Below are 19850 nucleotides of genomic sequence, written 5' to 3'. Positions count from 1 at the left end.
CCCTCCTTCAGGGGATCTACCCAACCCAGGAACTGAACCCAGGTCTCTTACATCTCCTGCATTGGCAGGCGGGTTCTTTACCACCAGTGCCATGTGGGAAGCCCCCTGTACCGTGGTGCCCTGATCTGATTCTTACTGGAGGTATAATGAATCACTGAGAGTATAGCACCGTGACGTCCAATGTAGAATTAGTATTGACCCTGTCGCCTTAAATATCTGTGTTACCCTGATTTCTTGTTGTTATGTTAGAAGCTCAGTTACCTACCCTGAAGTTCTAGGAGGATCTCTCAGTTCAGTTCAGTCGCTCAGTCATCTCTGACTTTTTGTGACCCCGTGAATCACAGCACGCCAGGCCTCCCTGTCCATCACCAACTCCCAGAGTCTACTCAAACTCATGTCCATTGAGTTGGTGATACCATCCAGCCATCTCATCCTCTGTCGTCCCCTTCTCCTCCTGCCCCCAATCCCTCCCAGCATCAGAGTCTTTTCCAATGAGTCAACTCTTTGCATGAGGTGGTCAAAGTATTGGAGTTTCAGCTTCAGCATCAGTCCTTCCAATGAACACCCAGGACTGATCTCCTTTAGGATGGACTGGTTGGACCACCTTGCAGTCCAAGGGACTCTCAAAAGTCTTCTCCAACACCACAGTTCAAAAGCATCAATTCTTCAGCGCTCAGCATTCTTCACAGTCCAACTCTCACATCCATACATGACCACTGGAAAAACCATAGCCTTGACTAGATGGACCTTTGTTGGCAAAGTAATGTCTCTGCTTTTGAATATGCTGTCTTGGTTGGTCATAACTTTTCTTCCAAAGAGTAAGCGTCTTTTAGTTTCATGGCTGCAATCACCATCTGCAGTGATTTTGGAGCCCCCAAAAAATAAAGTCTGACACTGTTTCCACTGTTTCCCCATCTATTTCCCATGAAATGATGGGACCGGATGCCATGATCTTCGTTTTCTGAATGCTGAGCTTGAAACCAACTTTTTCACTCTCCTCTTTCACCTTCATCAAGAGGCTTTTTAGTTCCTCTTCACTTTCTGCCATAAGGGTGGTGTCATCTGCATATCTGAGGTTATTGATATTTCTCCCGGCAATCTTGATTCCAGCTTGTGCTTCATCCAGCCCAGCATTTCTCATGATGTACTCTGCATATAAGTTAAATAAGCATGGTGACAATATATAGCCTTGACGTACTCCTTTTCCTATTTGGAACCAGTCTGTTGTTCCATGTCCAGTTCTAAACTGTTGCTTCCTGACCTGCATATAGGTGTCTCAAGAGGCAGGTCAGGTGGTCTGGTAGTCCCATCTCTGGAAGTTTTCCACAGTTTATTGTGATCCACATAGTCAAAGGCTTTGGCATAGTCAATAAAGCAGAAATAGATGTTTTTCTGGAACTCTCTTGCTTTTTCGATGATCCAGCGGATGTTGGCAATTTGGTCTCTGGTTCCTCTGCCTTTTCTAAAACCAGCTTGAACATCTGGAAGTTCATGGTTCACGTATTGCTGAAGCCTGGCTTGGAGAATTTTGAGCATTACTTCACTAGCGTGTGAGGTGAGTGCAATTGTGCGGTAGTTTGAGTATTCTTTTGGTCCCTGATAATTGTTGATGGATCTCTGTTCTTAGAACCAGGGTTGCTGTAGGTCCGTCACCATGGACGTGCTCCTTTTTTAAGGAGATCATTACCGCTGGGTTCAGTTAGTCTGAGATGCTTTCATCTCTTTCCTTTCCCTTTCTTAGCAGGCTCACCATAGCTCCTTCACATTGCCAGTCCCAGACTGGTTAATGACAGAAAGTACCAACTGACAGCTGCAAACAGACCTCCTGTCTCTGTGCGAAGTTTCTGTTGATGCTCTTCAGCACCGAGTGTGGAAAGCATTTCCATTTCAAATGATTTGGAGTTTTAAATTTTCCAGTCCTAGTTTATAAAACCCACACATGGATGCCTAAGAAAGTGGTCATTACATCTGTTTCACTTTTCTTAAACCAGCTCATCTTATTGGCTCTCTAAAAACAGCCATGGTGGTGGTCTGCCTTGAGCCGCAGAACTCATAACTTCATGTTATATAACAGCTGTTCCCTTGGCCTGAATTTCTTTTTGTTCCTCTTTTTCTTAGTTTCTAATTCAAAGGGATTTTTAAAATATTAGTTCGTATGGGAATAAAGAGGAATAAAATCCTACTAACCCATGTGATTATATTGGGGAAGGCTAACCTAAATTTGTATTTATGTGTATTTAAGTATATTTTCCAAAGGAATTAAAATATTTTGTTTCAAGTACACATTAACTAGGACTTTCCTAGTGTTACAGTACATGTCACAAAAATCTATAAGGAAACGATTTTAAGTACACCAGAAGGACTTGTATTCTTATATGTAAATGGATATTTAAAAATCATTTGGGTGAAAATTTTTTTTTACCATATATTTTAAGTCTTCCCACAATTCTGTTAATACAACTGTTTGGTAATTTTTGGTTAAAAAGAAATGATGTAACTCAAAAAGTGGTGAGGCTGCAGAGCTAACGTGAAAATTAACTCAGTTATGACTGGAGTCTGAATTCAGAAAGGTTTGCTCCCTCTTGGATTCAGAAAGGTGATTTTTGAAGACATCCCAGTTACGTGATTGCACCAAAATATTGAGACTTTCAGCTGTTCATATGCTTATAAGTTCAGCCTAAGAGGTTGAACCAACTCATTGTCCTATACAAAAGTGTAGTGAAGAAAAACAGTGTTGTTTGCAGAGCTTGCTAAGAAGATGAATTGATCTGAGTGGCAGCTTCTGGGGACTCTCATTGGGGCTAGGGCCTGGCATCACAGTAGGTACTGCATATGTGGATGGATGGATGGATGGATGGATGGCTGAGTGAACGGCTGGCTGGCTGAGTGGCTGCATGAATGGATGAGTGAGTGGATGGATGGATGGATGGATGGATGGCTGAGTGAATTGCTGGCTGGCTGAGTAGATGGATGGATGAATGAATGACTGGATGGATGGATGGATGGGTGGATGAATAGATGTGGCCTCAGTGGGCCAGTAGTTTAACAGTTGCTCTGTTCCTGTGGGAGAAGCATGGAATTAATGAATATGGAGGCGCTTTGACAAGGGAAGCACTTCGTGAGCTTCCCTGTGATGACACTTTTAGGAATTTGAATTTCTCTTAGCAGCTTCACCAGGTACTCACCGCGTGGGAATGGGGTTTAGAGGGCTGCTCTCTTCTCACGTACAGAGTCCAGCAGGCTTGCGGTTTTCAAGATCACTAACGCCCTTCCTCTCGCCTGCACTGCTTGATGATTTCTGTCGAGCAGGTTTTCTGTGGGCGTACACATACGGTGTCACAGGCAGCCTCGCTGCCGAAGTTGTCCTGCACAACTGAAGAGAGGTTTTTAGAGTCTACCTGAGATGAACACCATGAACTTATCTAGTTTTCTTGGGCAGCTCCGTGTTTCCTCTTTTCTTTCATAGGCTGAAGTGATCAGATGATCTCTTTAACCAAGTTATGGAAATAAGCTGTTTTAAAATCTGTGTGTTTAAGTTTTAACTCATTAGAAATTTGGTGACTGGATATTCATTATTAGCTGCATTGACAGTTCTTCAGATGTTGTCCTAATGCACCCCAGTGATGCCAAGATGTCTAGCACATCTCCTTCTTGGTGCTGTGGATTAATAGTTAATAATTGTTTGAAGATGCTAAGTAGGACCCTTGGTCAGAACCATTCTTATCTACACCCTGAGTTCTCCAGACCACTGCCAGCTTTCTACTTGGTTGGTGTTGGGTAGAGGCAACCATGATTTAATTTAACTTCATTTGTAAAAAATCTAAACCGTGCTGAGAAAATTATAGCTCTGTGGAATTCTTTTTGAGGGTTGTAGGAAGCTGGTTTTATTAATTGTGAAAGAAGATGAGATAAAATAAATAATGCTAACTAATTCAAAGTTTCTTCATAATTCATTTTGTATTCATTTTCCCTGAATAATTGGGAGAGACAAAAACCATGACATTCCAATCTTACTTTTTATGAACACCAAAGAAAAAAATTCTTTGATGTACAAATTCGTGGAAAACCAGTGCCTGTCAAGTAATAAAAACGGGGCATTCTGAGTAGGCCTCCGCTAGAAGTTAGACCTCTCCAAGGGCAAGAAAGGCAGGTCTTCAGCCTCAGCTTCTCAGACTGAAGTGAGAGAGGTCCTCCAGCGGTGTTTTGAGGCAAGCTTATTTCCCAGGGATAGGAGTTTTGCTCTTAAGATTGTAAAAGGGACAGAGGATCCCACCTCAACCCCCTAGTTCCCCCGAGTCCCACACACGAGCTACAACATTTGCCCAAATCAGTTCAGTTCAGTTGCTCAGTTGTGTTCAACTCTCTGCAACCTCATGGACTGCAGCAAGCCAGGCCTCCCTGTTCATCACCAGCTCCCGGAGCTTGCTCAAACTCACGCGCATCAAGTCGGTGATGCCTCCAACCATCTCATCCTCTGTCGTCCCCTTCTCCTCCTGCCTTCAGTCTTTCCCAGCATCAGGGTCTTTGCCCAAATAATGCCCCGGGTTGTTGAACTTCACATATTTTCTGGGTTGCAAACACTCAGAAGACTTTTTCCCCACAGCAGACAGACAGCCCCGTTAAAAAGGCCTCATTACTGTAGAAATCCATCCTCGGTGTGTTTGCCACAGTTGATGCTATGGTGATTTGGCATTCTTTCTCATCTTGAATTTGCTGTTAGAAGATCCTCCCTTAATCACAGAATGTTGACGGAAGAGCCTGAAGTTCTGTTCACTGTCTGGGCCTCCCCGTTTGTAACTAGTCTGCTCCACAGTGCCTCTTAAAGAAAGTAAAAGTTTGTTTTTCTCTTCCCACCGGACTGTTAAACACAGAATCGTGTCTCATCTATAGCCACATTTTGATTGCTTATAAAAGACAGTAGACTTCCACGTGAAAGCAAGGATGGCATGCTTGCCATCAAGTAAGAGGCTAGGATAGCCTCTTCCTGTTGGTGCCAGAAGCCACCTGATAGACTAAGTCTAGTGTCTGAGCACGGAGTCTTACATGTCACAGCTGCGTGTCCTTAGAAAACTGCATGGGACTTAGCAGAACCTTCAAAAGACTGAATGAATATCCTCCATTTCTCCCTGCAGTTCATCAAAAAACCAAAACCTCATTTTATAAGCAAAGCCAGGCCTTTGATTGTCATATAGTTTCTCTGAAATCCAGGAATTTGGATGAAGTAGCATCAAGGCCAAGCCAAAACTTAACCACAGCAGCCGTTGGCCTGCCAGGAGTGCTTACGCCTCCCAGGGTGACACGTGGGCGCCCAGCCCGAGGGAGGCGCCTGCCGGGGGATCAGACCGTGGCCTGCGATTCTCCACCTCAGGCTCCTTCTCGAAGCCAGGCTCATCGGCTGCCATTGCTGATGCGAGACAAAACCCAGAAACGTGTCATCCCACGTGTGCATACCATTAGCTAGTGGACAGAGAAGAGTTTAAATGAAACAAAAACTTTAAGTTGTAGTTAGACTTTATTGTACTAAGGCTATTCGTATTTAAAAATACTGTAAAACTTTTAGCAACACGTATGACTGGTTTAAAAGTTAAAGCTGATTCAGTTCAGTTCAGTCTCTCAGTCGTGTCCGACTCTTTGCAACCCCATGAATCGTAGCACGCCAGGCCTCCCTGTCCATCACCAACTCCCGGAGTTCACTCAGACTCACGTCCATCGAGTCAGTGATGCCATCCAGCCATCTCATCCTCTGTCCTCCCCTTCTCCTCCTGCCCCCAATCCCTCCCAGCATCAGAGTCTTTTCCAATGAGTCAACTCTTTGCATGAGGTGGCCAAAGTATTAGAGTTTCAGCTTTAGCACCATTCCTTCCAAAGAACACCCAGGACTGATCTCCTTCAGAATGGACTGGTTGGATCTCCTTGCAGTCCAAGGGACTCTCAAGAGTCTCTCCAACACCACAGTTCAAAAGCATCAATTCTTGGCGTTCCGCTTTCTTCACAGTCCAACTCTCACATCCATACATGACCACTGGAAAAACCATAGCCTTGACTAGATGGACCTTTGTTGGCAAAGTAATGTCTCTGTTTTTCAATATGCTATCTAGGTTGGTCATAACTTTCCTTCCAAGGAGTAAGTGTCTTTTAATTTCATGGCTGCAATCACCATCTGCAGTGATTTTGGAGCCCCCAAAAATAAAGTCTGACACTGTTTCCACTGTTTCCCATCTATTTCCCATGAAGTGATGGGACCAGATGCTATGATCTTCGTTTTCTGAATGCTGAGCTTGAAGCCAACTTTTTCACTCTCCTTTTTCACTTTCATCAAGAGGCTTTTTAGTTCCTCTTCACTTTCTGCCATAAGGGTGGTGTCATCTGCATATCTGAGGTTATTGATATTTTTCCCAGCAATCTTGATTCCAGCTTGTGCTTCTTCCAGCCCAGCATTTCTCATGATGTACTCTGCATAGAGGTTAAATAAGCAGGGTGACAATATACAGCCTTGACGTACTCCTTTTCCTATTTGGAACCAGTCTGTTGTTAGGCTGATTAAAAAGTAATAATTCCCAAATAAGGAAAGAATGCAGAAAGAAACCGGGATCAGGCAGGAAAAATAGAAAGCACCCCAAAAAGGAAATACTTAAAACCAAATATATGAATCAGTATAATAACTATAAGTGACTGTGTTATAGAGCTAGACAAAGACAGTAACACTGGATCTATAAGCAATTTAACCTGTTTGCAAGAGAGGTCACTGACTTGTAAGAACATAGCAAGTGTGACGTAAAGAGGCCACAAGAGATAGGCCATGCAAACACGAACCGAAACGCGTCTGTAGTGTCATGTCAGTGCCATACCACCTAGGGTTTTAGTCACAAGAACTTACTGGAGACAGACTAAGATGCTATCTTGTATAAAAAGAAAACGTTGATTCCATAAGGGCTATCAAATACTTTGATTTGTATGCACCTAGCAACATAGACGGTTGTTAAATATGGGGCCTTGGTATAAGTAAAAGGACCAATGGGAACCCTTGATGGGACAGGGCACCCAGTGGCCTCTGGCTCTAACCGCTGCCCACGCTCTTGCAGGGCCCACAGCCTGTCACCCACGGACCACCAGGCCGCCTTCTACCTGGCCCTGCAGCTCGCCATCTCCAGACAGGTCAGTCCCGCCGGCCCCGCGCCCGGCGCCCGGCGCCCACTCCCGTCTCAGCGCGGCCTGGGGGGTACCGTCTGCATTCGGCCCCCTGGGGCTGCCCTGAAGCCTCTCTCCGGGACGCTGAGTTCTCGCATAGGTCCCAGGGTTTCGTCCGCTGGAGCAGCAGCTGTGCAGACACAAGGCAGGCCGGGCCCTGCTTTTGGAGATCACACCCGCAATCTGGAGGGCTCCCCGGGTCGGGTGGGGACGGGGCAGCACTTGGTGACCCCAGGGGTCGCCAGGGAGCCCCCGTCGCTCGCTCACAGAGCCCGGGGCTGAGCTGCGCGGCAGGGACTCCGTCACCGGAGGGGCCCGGACGTCGGCCGGAGGATGCCGGTGGTGTGCGCAGAGGAGACCCGTCCCTTTCAAACACGGAGGACGGTGAACAGTGATGCACAGGGGCTCCCAGAAACGAGCCCCCGCGGTGCCCGCCTGGCCTCAGAGACTCGCTCCACTGGTCTCCACCTTCCCGGCGGCAGCTTCCTGATGCTGCCTTTACCGCCCTCCCCCGCTGCGGCCCCCTCCCAGCGGTCCTGGGGACTCTGGCCCGGTGCCCACCGGCCCACCAGTGAGAGACGCTGGCGGTGACCCCAGCACATTCCCGAGCGCCCGCTGGAGGGTGACTCAAGGGTCAGCTCCCCAGACACGCCCTTCCACAGGCCAGGCTGTGCCCACGCATCTGACCTCCTGGAGCCTGGCAAAGGGTGCTAGGCGGCTCCCGTTAGGGGCCGGGGACCGTGGGAACCAAGAGACCCCGTCCGTGTCCAGGTCCTGCCGCCTGGCCTCGCGCGGCTCACTGCTGGCCTGACCACGCGCTGCTGCAGCGAGAGCTGTGGGCTGGTGACCCACCGCCCACCTCCCTCGGTGCCAGGACCTCCTCCCGCCTCCTCCGTGAAGCCCCTTCACCCGGGTCCCTACTCCGCTCCTCCCTCCTGCCCTGTGCTCCTGTTCGCTGTCTTTCTCTCTAGACTTCAGGTTCCCCAAGGGCAGGAACCCCCATCTGTCACCATCACTGCTTTGCCCTGGCAGCTGGCGCACTGTCTGGCACGTGGTCAGTTCAGTTCAGTCACTCAGTCCTATCCAACTCTGCAACCCCATGAATCGCAGCATGCCAGGCCTCCCTGTCCATCACCAACTCCTGGAGTCCACTCAAACCCATGTTGTCCATCGAGTTGGTGATGCCATCCAGCCATCTCATCTTCTGTCCTCCCCTTCTCCTCCTGCCCCCAATCCCTCCCAGCATCAGAGTCTTTTCCAATGAGTCAACTCTTCACATGAGGTGGACAAAGTATTGGAGTTTCAGCTTCAGCATCAGTCCTTCCAATGAACACTGATCTCCTTCAGAATGGACTGGTTGGATCTCCTTGCAGTCCAAGGGACTCTCAAGAGTCTTCTCCAACACCACAGTTCAAAAGCATCAATTCTTGGCGCTCAGCTTTCTTCACAGTCCAACTCTCACATCCATACATGACCACTGGAAAAACCATAGCCTTGACTAGACGGACCTTTGTTGGCAAAGTCATGTCTCTGCTTTTCAATATGCTGTCTAGGTTGGTCATAACTTTTCTTCCAAGGAGTAAGTGTCTTTTAATTTCATGGCTGCAATCACCATCTGCAGTGATTTTGGAGCCCCAAAAAATAAAGTCTGACATTGTTTCCACTGTTTCCCCATCTATTTCCCATGAAGTGATGGGACCAGATGATATGATCTTAGCTTTCTGAATGTTGAGCTTTAGGCCAACTTTTTCATTCTCCTCTTTCACTTTCATCAAGAGGCTTTTTAGTTCCTCTTCACTTTCTGCCATAAGGGTGGTGTCATCTGCATATCTGAGGTTATTGATATTTCTCCTGGCAATCTTGATTCCAGCTTGTGCTTCATCCAGCCCAGCATTTCTCATGATGTACTCTGCATAGAAGTTAAATAAGCATGTGGTAGGCACTCACTAATACTGGGTGAATGAAGGAACCAACCTGGAATTCCTTCAGGTCAGTCTAGCCTCTGAGAGCACCACTTTGAACCCTGTATCCATTTTTTCTTGATTGGGTTGGACCTCCCCAGACATCGCAAGTATACCTGCCTTTTTGACTCTCTCTAGATACCAGGTTGAGTGCTGTCTGCGCAGTAGGCTGTCCCCAGGGAGGGGAGGAGTTGCTGGAGCTCTGTGGGTGCCTCGGGGGCCTCCGGAGGCCCCCAGCAGGACTCTGTGGCAGGCAGGGCGATGGGGAGGGGCCCTCGTCCTTAGTGAAAGCAAAATGAAAGTGAAAGCTGCTCAGTCGTGTCTGACTCTTTGTGACCCTGTGGACTGTACAGTCCCTGGAATTCTCCAGGTTGGAATACTGGAGTGGGTAGCCTTTCCCTTCTCCAGGGGATGTTCCCAACCCAGGGATCGAGCCCAGGTCTCCTGCATTGCAGGCGGATTCTTTACCAGCTGAGCCACCAGGGAAGCCCCAGAATACTGGAGTGGGTAGCCTTTCCCTTCTCCAGCAGATCTTCCCGACCCAGGAATCTAACTGGGGTCTCCTGCACTGCAGGTGGATTCTTTACCAGCTGAGCCACAAGGAAGCCCCCTTGTCCTTAGAGCCGTTGCTGTCTGACCCAGAGGAGGTTGCGGGGGAGGAACTGGATGTAGAGCCACTCTGGTCTCCGCACGCGGCTGGGGGACTCGCCCGAGGCACGTCTCCTCTCTGGACTGCAGACCCGCCCCTCACCCCCGTGAGACGATAGGTGCCCGCTGTGATAGCTGGGATTCTAGGGCTCAGAAGCAGAACGCCTCTCTAAACCAGCATTTTTACCTTATATTCATCCAAAAGGGAACTTCAGAGAGGAAAACAAATAGACGTAGGGACAGATGGAAGTCACGGCTCCCTGCTAAGGAGCATGGTCACGGGGGCTGGGAGGAAGCAGGAGAGCAGAGGGGTCCAGCCCGGGCCGGGATCGGAGGGGGCAGGCAGGCGGCATCCTCGGCCGTGCGCTAAGAAGGCCTGTCTTGAGCCTGCTCTGAAATCCGGCCCCAGGCCCCGCTCTCCACTGCCGCTGCTGTGCTCAGTCGTGTCTGACTCTGTGACCCCGTAGACTGCAGCCCGCCAGGCTCCTCCATCCATGGGATTCTCCAGGCAAGAACACTGGAGTGGGTCGCCATTTCCTCCTCCAGGGGATCTTCCCCACCCAGGGATCGAACCCAGGTCTCCTGCCTGGCAGGTGAATACTGTCAAACCTGTATGGAAACTCTGGTGTTCAAATATCCGTTATGTATGCATTTAATCAACGCTTGTATTGGGTGATTTTGAAGAAAGTCTTGACAGCTGTCAGATTTTAAAGGTTAAAGTTGTATCTGGTCCTACTTACACTTGGATACACCTGCTTTGTGCGTGGCCTCGCAGTTTGTTTCTTGTGTGGTGTTATTTTGGATTGTCGTTTGGAAAGGTGTGAGCGTTTTGTTTGTTTGGGTTTCTCCTTGATGTCTAATAGAGATCCAGGACAAAGGAACTTGAGAAGAATCACAGGTGTCTGATCGTTTGGAAAGCTCTGTTTAAAGTTTTGAAACTTACTAAGTACTTTCATTTCAGCGCTACTTGAAAAAAAAAATGGGAACTGTTCAGCTAAGGCAGTTTAAAAACTTTTGGCAATTTGTTATGTCTCCATTTAGAGTGAAATTATCTTGGGCATAATCAAAAGTAAACCAGTTGTGTGGGAAAAGAGAGAAACTGTTTATTTAGGGAGCGATAGAAGATCTGGGACTGGCAGTTATACTGAGAAACAGAGTCTCTTGTATCACTTTATTAGTCATGCCGTCACTTGAACGGGGCCTCTGTCTTCGTGTTTGTGGTTAATATCCTGGGGCGGCCATAAATATGGCTTAAAATCTGAATGTGACACATCGTGAAACAACTCCTGACATTTACAGAGGATCAGAGGTGTCCCTGGGGGCTCAGATGATTAGAATCCGCCTGCAGTGTGTGAGACCTGGGTTCGATCCCTGGGTTGGGAAGATCCCCTGGAGGAGGGCATGGCAACCAGTTCCAGTCTTCCTGCCTGGAGAATCCCATGGACGGAGGAGCCTGGCGGCTACAGTCCACAGGGTCGCAAAGAGTCGGACACAACTGAGCAACTAATACTATGACTTTCAGATACTGAAATGGTGGCTGGGTGTGTGCGTGTGTCTGAGAATTCTTCTGGGTTTTATTTTAAACCAGATCCCAGAGGCTCTGGGGTATGTCCGCCAAGCTCTTCAACTTCAAGGCGACGATGCCAACTCCCTGCACCTCCTCGCCCTCCTGCTCTCAGCGCAGAAGCATTACCATGATGCTCTGAATATCATCGACATGGCCCTGAGCGAATATCCAGAAAATTTCATGTAAGTGATTCTGGACTTACTTATTTTTCCTTATACAGAAGGTGTGAAATTTATCTCTTCAATCTATCCAAGTCCTTCATGAACATCCTGGTGGTAAATAGTACAAAATCCTCTTTACTCTTATTTTTTTATGATATTTAGAAACAGTCTCTCAAATCAACCTGAGTTGAAATACTTTATCCTTTTTTTCCAGTGTGTACCCTTGAGGTATACAAGATGATTTGAAATTCATTATGGATGAACTGTTTCATTTTAACAGTTATGCATTTTTAAATGAACATTAGAAAAAATACAGCTGCATATCAAAGTGTGATTTCATAGAAACGATTGCTCAGAGGGAGACTAAAAATTTTTAATGAGTTGTTTTAAGGTGAATTTAAAGGAAAATATTAATATATGTGGATATGGCAAAAGTGACGTTGAATGAACGCCAGTGACTGGAATGTGGGAGCCGTTGCTTCGTAGCTCGTTTGTCCTCTGTCACCAAGGACTCACACGGATTCCAGGTGATCGCTATACTTTAGGCAGCTTTGATCAGGATACCTGACCCCTTTGTGTCTTAAGTTTTATTCTCTTGGAAACGGAATTCCTTAAATCAATCAACAATATTTGTATGTAAGCTAAGAAATGTCATTACAGACTGCTGTGTGCTGGAATTGTCTGCGTATCTTCACCTCTTCCCTCTGAATCCCTGAATCCAGGGCGGTGACCAGGCTTTGTTGGGAAGGACATTGTCTTTGGGGTTGCTCGGTTCCCGTTTTGTCCTCGGTGGAGTAGCTTGGTAACCAGTACACAGTGGGCAGAAGCAGTGGGCAGTCCTGCGGGCCGGCAGGCTCTAACTCTCTAATGCAGGGTCAGCAGCGGGCAGGGCGGCCCGGGCAGGGGAAGAAAGGTGTGGTCAGCAGCGGGCAGGGCGGCCCGGGCAGGGGAAGAAAGGTTGGCTAGCTCTCCCCACTTTCAGAAACGACACAGATTTTAAGTGGCTCAGCTTTGGCTTTATTTCTCTGCCTCCTCCCCTCACTGTGGTTTTAATCAGTGCATTTCAGCAACTCCCCTTGGAAAACTGGTTCACACATTTCCATTACAAACATTTCTTTGTCTTCAAGTGAAAAGGGCATTTCTCTTCTCCCCATCGAGAAAATTCTCATTATAATCCAGGAAGCCTCTGACTGGAGGTTTCTTCTGTGGGTTCAGCTATTCATGCGGAGTGGATTAAAGAGTTTTGCCTCCGTGTTTGACTTCTTGCAGGTCTCAAGCTTGCTCTTTTGCTCTCTGAGGACATGTCTGAATTTTATCCAAGGCTGGTTAGCCCATGGAACCATAAAGTGGTTGAAACATTTTAAAAAACACGCAGCCCATCAGTAAAGTTTAGCCCGATGCAACTGAATTCCATTTCTCTCATCAATATTTATAAAGTGGCCACTCCTGCCTCCCACCCTCAGCACCTTTGTTAGAAGTCAGACTCCAGCCTGAGGCTCTCGCGTAGACAGCCTGGGGTGTCATCCAAGAGAGGAGCAGGCTTATTACACTAATAGACGCGCAGCAGTGCAGGCAGTAAACAGTGGTGGCTAATATGGCAATGCCTCCAAGTGACAGCAGCTGACAGCCTTTTCAAGTAGTGGAAGTAAGGAACAGCAGTAGAGATATTTGAGGAATGCGAGCCTGTTATTTTAATGTTAAGCTGTAAGCTCAAAAAAGCGGAGCATATGGCAGCAGGGCTGAGAGCCCTGATGACTTGTTTGCTTTTTAAATATTTGTATTTCTTCCTTTGTGATGGGAAACTTCTTCCCAAGAATACTTTATTAAAAGTCGGGGGCCAGATGTAGTCTGTAGATCCCATGGTTTCTTCCCATCCTGGGTAAAACATTTTAACACCAACCTAAACAAGGTTCCCTGGGCACCTGTCCCGACCGCCCTGTGGTGTTATCTGTTTGTCTGTGACCGGCTGGTCTCCCGCAGAGCTGCAGGCTCTGGGAAGCCTGGGACGGCCTCGTGTGTCTGGTGTCCGACAGCCGTGACCTACCCCAGCCTGGGGTGTGGTGGGTGTTTCCTCAGCCCCTGCTAGGGGGAGATGAGAGCTCTTCCTGCTGTTAGGGTCAGGCTGTTGAACCAAGAATTGATTGAACTAGCATCTTAGCCTGATGCAGAGAATTACAGAGCTTTTTGGTTCCCACTGGGGCTTCCCTGGTGGCTCAGATGGTAAAGAATCTGCCTGCGATGCAGGAGACCTGAGTTCGATCCCTGAGTCGGGGAGATCCCCTGGGGAAGGGAATGACTACCCACTCCAGTATTCTTGCCTGGAGAATCCCACAGACAGAGGAGCCTGGTGAGGTACAGTCGGACACGGCTGTGCAACTAACACTTAGACTTTCACACTTGGTCCCCATTAAGCCACGGAGCTTGAGCTACTTCTTCAAGATACGCAACTGTGAGTTCTTAACAGACTCGGTTTATTCTGTGCTGTCGCTGGCTGTGCTAGGGCTTCGCCGCTGCATGCGGCTTTCCCCGGTTGCCGCGGCTGTGCTGTGCTGCGGAACGTGGGCTTCTCGTCGCAGGGGCTCCTCACTGCGGAGCCCGGGCTCCAGGCCGCAAGGGCTTCAGTAGTGGCAGCGTGTGGGCTCAGCAGTTGTAGCGCACGGGCTTAGTTGCTCTGTGGCAAGTGGGATCTTCCCAGACCAGGGGTTGAACCCATGTCTCCTGCACTGGCAGGTGGATTGTTTACCTCCAAGCCACCAGGGAAGCCTGACCACCAACTTTTATCATCTCCTGGTGCCAGTCAGGATGGTTAGGCAGCCCTGGAGACACCAGCTGTTCCTCCAGGGGCAGTCAGCTGTCCTGGCCAGGGCGGCGAAGGCACTCGTACATGGTGATGTTTCAGTAACTGAAAGGCATTCCTAGAAATATTATCACAACGAAGACAGCAGCTTCACATGTGATATTTTGGAATCCTTTAACGTGATTAAATATTGAGTAGACGCAAAAGACTACTTATTAAATCTATTTAAAATAAAAATGCAAGTAACCTATGTATAAATGCTTCTGTGTTTAAGAAAGAAATCCTTAGTGTTGCTGTGCGTTTCCTATACGCTGTACTTCCCCACCCCTGACCTCCCCCTGCTCAGGTTAGCTGCTCTCCTGAATTCTATGTTGAGCAGTCTTTTGTGTTTCTATACCACAGATGTTGGTATTCCTAAGTAATAAAAATTTCTGGGTTTGTGTATTTTTAAAAATTTTTAATGGAATTGTACTCAATAATAACACATTCTTATTTGTTTTCTCATTGCTTAGCTTTGTGTTTCTGAGGTTATCCCTCTCGCATACAGCAGCAGTCTGTTCATTTATACGAATGGTACTTTCTTGTATAAATACACCCGGATTTCTGTTTCGCGTCTGCAGTAAGTGGGTACGTGGGCTCTTTGCAGTTTCTGACAGTTATGAAGCACGCTGCTACAGGTATCCTGACTCAGCTCTGATGCCTGTGTGCAAGCCTTTCGGCAGGTGGACTCCTAGGAGTGGAACTGTTGGACCGTAGGATGCGTGTATCTTCAGCGTTACCAGATAATCCCAAACCATTTCCAAGGTGCTTGTGTCCATGCTCTTCTCCACCAGCAGTGCCCAAGAGCCCACGTGGCTCCCCGCGCCAACACTCGGACGTGGCGGGCGCTGGTTAGTGGTGGGTGCGGTCAGTGGCGGGCGCTGGTTAGTGGCCCCTGCTGTGAGTTTAAGTGGCGTGTCGTTCATCATCAGTGAGGTGGAACACCTTTCTGTTTGTTGGTCACTCAGCTTTTCTCTTTTATAAAGCACATGTAGAAGTCTTCTTTTCTACCTGGGTTGTCTGTTTCATAATAATTTGTCAGATTTCTTTATGTATAGTTCAAAAGGCTTTTGTTGGTTACCTGTGTGGTGAAAATCTCCCAATTTGTGTCCTGTCTTTGCTTTCTCTTAGTGGGATCTTTTGAGGAACAGAGGTTCTTAAAGTATAATTGAATCAGTTGAATCAGTCCTATCCAAGGACAGTAGTTCTGTGTCTAGTTTAAGAAACCTTTCTTGTTGTCTTCTAAAGCCCTCAGGTTATCTTTCATCCCTGAAGCTAGAGTCCATATGGAATTGACTGCTTTGTGTATGTGGGATATAAAGGACCCAGGGTCATTTTTTCCCATGGGGATACCCAAGTGTCCAGCATCACGTACTGAAGACTCCTTTCCCTGTTTCTCCCCAGGGCCGCTCTGGTCTTAAATCAAACATGGGCCCGTGGGAGGAGCTGACTGTGAGCTCCCCGCTTGGCCCCACTGTTCAGGGCGCCCGTCTCTGCGGCTGCTGCTCTACCATCCTTCTCACAATGTTACTATCTGTGAGGTCGGTCCACCCTGCAACTTGCTTCTTGGGGGTGTCCTGGCTGACCTCAGGCCTTTGAGCCTTCATATAAACCTTCATATTTGCTTTTCAACTTCCACCAAAAAAAAAACCTGTTAAGATTTTGACTGGAATTATTGGATTGGCCAAAAAGTTTGTTCAGGTTTTTTGTAACTCCTTACAGAAAAACACAAACGATTTTGTGGCCAACCCAACACATTTCATCTAATAGCTTAGTTGGGGGAAAGTTAGATGTCTCTAATTATTTAGACCTTTAAAAATATTTTTAAATGAAGCTTTATAATTTTCTTTATAAACATTTTGCCAGTGTTTACTAGATTTATTCCGAGTTGCCTGAAAAAAATTCCATGCTTTTCCACTTAAACCATTATTTAAGAGGTTAAGAAAATTTCTTTCTTCCAAGAAGGCTTGCTAAGAGATTGTTTCTTTAATCATAAATTGATATTAATTGATATTAATTCTTTCTTTCTTTCTTTCTTTCTTTCCAAGAAGGCTTGCTAAGAGATTGTTTCTTTAATCATAAATTGATATAAATGCTTTTTCTGTATTTATTAATATGATTATTATATAATTTTACTCTTTTAATCTGTGAATGTTATATTAATCGATATTTTTAAATGTTAAATTAACTTTGCATTCTTGGAATAAGCCCAACCTGATCGTAATCTATTAGCTTTTTAATAGATTCAGTTTATTCATTTTCTAAAGAACATTTATGTTCATGTATGAAATAGATTATGATTTTTCTTTCTTGTTATATCCTTGTCAGGTTTTGGCATCAAGATTATGCCAGCCTCATAAAATGAGCTGCAGTAGTTCTTTTTTGTGTCTTTGAAATCTTTGTGTAAGATTAAAATTATTTATTCCTAGAATAATAAGTTTTGGTAGAATTTGCCTGTAAAACCATCTGGGACTGGTCTTTTCCCATGGAAGAACTTCTGATATCTTTTTCTTAAATGATTAAAGGATATTGAGGTTTTCTACTTCTTATTTTATTAATCTATGTTTAATATACTATATGTATTTTAATAATTTGTCCATTTACTCTAAATTCTAAATTTTATTGGCATAGTTATTTATTTGCTGTTGTTCAGTTTCTCTGTCATGTCCAACTCTTTGCAACCCCACAGACTGCAGTACACTAGGCTTCCCTGTTCTTCACCATCTCCTGGAGCCTGCTCAAACTCATGTCATAGTGATGCCATCCAACCATCTCATCCTCTGTCGTCCCCTTCTCTTCCTGCCTTCAATTTTCCCCAGCATTAGGGTCTTTCTTGTGAGTCAACTCTTCACATCAGGTGACTAAAGTTTGGGAGTTTCAGCTTCAACATCAGTCCTTCCAGTGAACACTCAGGACTGATCTCCTTTAGGATGGACTGGTTGGATCGCCTTTCACGTCAAGGAACTCTCAAGAGTCTTCTCCAACACCACAGTTCAAGGTCCAGCTCTCACATCCATACATGAATACTGGAAAAACCATAGCTTTGACTATGCAGACCTTTCTCGACAAATTAATGTCTCTACTTTTTAATATACTAAGTTTTGTCACAGCTTTTCTTCCAAAGAGCAAGCGTCTTTTAATTTCATGGCTGCAGTCACCATCTGCAGTGATTTTGGAGCCCAAGAAAAGAAAGTCTGTCACTGTTTCCACTGTTTCCCCATCTATCTGCCATGAAGTGATGAGACCGGATGCCATGACCTTAGTTTTTTGAATGTTTAATTTTAAGCCAGCTTTTTCACTCTTTTACCTTCATGTAGAGGCTCTTTAGTTCCTCTTCACTTTCTGCCTTAAGAGTAGTGTCATCTGCATATCTGAGATTATTGATATTTCTCCCAGCAATCTTGATTCCAGTTTGTGCTTCATCCAGCCCAGAATTTTGCATGATGTACTCTGCATATAAGTTAAATAAGCAGGGTGACAGTATACAGCCTTGATGTACTCCTTGACCATTATTTGGAACCAGTCTGTTTTTCTATGTCTAGTTCTAACTGTTGCTTCCTGACCTGCATACAGATTTCTCAGGAGGCAGGCCAGGTAGTCTGGTATTCCCATCTCTTTCAGAATTTTCCACAGTTTGTTGTGATCCACACAGTCAAAGACTTTAGCGTAGTCAATGAAGCAGCAGTAGATGTTTTTCTGAAATTCTCTTGCTTTTTCGATGATCCAGAGGATATTGGCAATTTGATCTCTGGTTCCTCTGCCTTTTCTAAATCCAGCTTGAACATCTGGGAGTTCTCGGTTCACGTACTGTTGAAGCCGGGCTTGGAGGATTTTGAGCATTACTTTGCTAGTTTGTGAGATGAGTGCAATTGTGCAGTAGTTTGAACATTCTTATATGACTGAAAGAATTATTTATAATGTTTTAAAACTATTTACTGTCATATAGCATTTGTGGTTAAGTCTTTTTAATACTGTTTGATATTTTTTTTTTCTTGAACAATCTTACCAGGAACCTGTTTGAAACATTGATCTTTTCAAAGAACCAGTGTTTGGTTTTTTTTTTAATCATCTCAACTATATATTTGCTTTCTTTTTTATGAATTTCTATCCTCGTTTCTGTTATTTCTTTTCTCCTGTTTTCTTACAATCTGTTCTGTTTTGTTTTAGCTGGTTTTCTTTCTTAATTTTTCAGTTGGATGTTTAGCTCACATAAGAAAGGTTTTTCCCTCTCTTATTTTCTCTTGACCTTTTTGGCCATGCTGTTGCAGGATCCCCGTTCCCTGGCCAGGGACTGAACCCAAGCCCTGGACAGTGAGAGTGTAGAATTCTCAAAAATTTATCTTTTGTCAATGGTCTTTTAATTTCATTGAATTGTGTTCAGAGGCTGTAATCTATATAAATTTGAAATTTGTTAAGACTTCTATTATGGCCCAGCGTGAGGTCACTTCTGATAAATATTTCATATGTGCTTGAAAAGGCTGTTTCCTGCCTTTGGGGATAAATTTTACTTTTATATATAAGGTTGAGCTGTCAACTATGTTTTTCAGATCTTATTTATTCTTATTAATGTTGTTTTGTCTACTTCATCTATCAATTATTGAGCAGAGGTATGTTAAAACTAACTCTGATGGGAGATTGTACCATTTCCCCACATAGTTATAGCAATTTTTGTTTTATATATTTTAAAGCTGTTTTCTTAGGTACATTTAAATGTAGAATTGCTATGTGTGTTAGTGGTTCCGTTGTGTCCTGCTCTTTGTGACCCCCTGGACTGTAGCGTGCCAGGCTCCTCTGTCCGTGAAATTCTCCAGGTGAGAATACTGGAGGGGGGCAGCCATCCTCTTCTTCAGGGGATCTTCCCTACCCAAGGATTGAACCCAGGTTCCCTGCATTGCAGGCAGGTTCTTTACCATCTGAACCACCAGGGAAGCCACAGAATTGCTGTGTCTTCCTTCTAAATTCTACCTTTTATCAATATGTAACAAATTGCATAATTAGTTTCATCATACATCCACTTACAAATATCATATACCATATATACATACACATACAGAGAGATATACACACATACAATTTGTGTGTGTGTACTTGGAATACCTTTCCAGATCCATGATTCCAGGCTCGTGTCTCCTCGCTCCTGAGCGCGCCGCTGCTTTCGTCAGGGTTGCGAAGCCCGCTTGGCGCGTCCTGACGCAGACGTCGGCGCGTCCTGACGCAGACGTCGGCGCGTCCTGACGCAGACGTCGGCGCGTCCTGACGCAGACGTCGGCGTGATGCGGCAGTCGCACGTCCGCTGCCGCGGCCATCGTGGCGGCGCCCGGCGTTTCCGCCGTGGTGTGGCCAAGGCGCGAGGCCTGCTTGGGACTTCTTAGCTGTGAATTGGTCTTGTTTGTCTTGTTTATTGTTTGTAGAAAATTCTCAGGCATTATTTCTTCTAGTATTTCTTCCTCTATAGATGGGGTTTTATTTAGTTTTCTTAGGTTTTGTTA

General features: G+C 45.8%; 1 protein-coding gene across 5 annotated transcripts in view; it reads left to right on the top strand.

Annotated features, from left to right (window-relative positions):
- TTC7B (tetratricopeptide repeat domain 7B) overlaps positions 1-19850 on the top strand; it is a 275364-nt gene that overhangs the window by 182600 nt on the left and 72914 nt on the right. For all 5 annotated transcript variants that reach the window (XM_027552728.1, XM_027552730.1, XM_027552726.1 and 2 more), the window contains exons 14-15: positions 7083-7155; positions 11386-11546. In XM_027552728.1, the coding sequence (XP_027408529.1) occupies positions 7083-7155; positions 11386-11546 (234 nt within the window). The remainder of the gene's footprint in view (positions 1-7082; positions 7156-11385; positions 11547-19850) is intronic.

This window comes from Bos indicus x Bos taurus, chromosome 10 (genome assembly GCF_003369695.1).
Source record: "Bos indicus x Bos taurus breed Angus x Brahman F1 hybrid chromosome 10, Bos_hybrid_MaternalHap_v2.0, whole genome shotgun sequence".
Classification (NCBI taxonomy): domain Eukaryota; kingdom Metazoa; phylum Chordata; class Mammalia; order Artiodactyla; family Bovidae; genus Bos; species Bos indicus x Bos taurus.
This window is presented reverse-complemented; position numbering and strand designations above follow the sequence as displayed.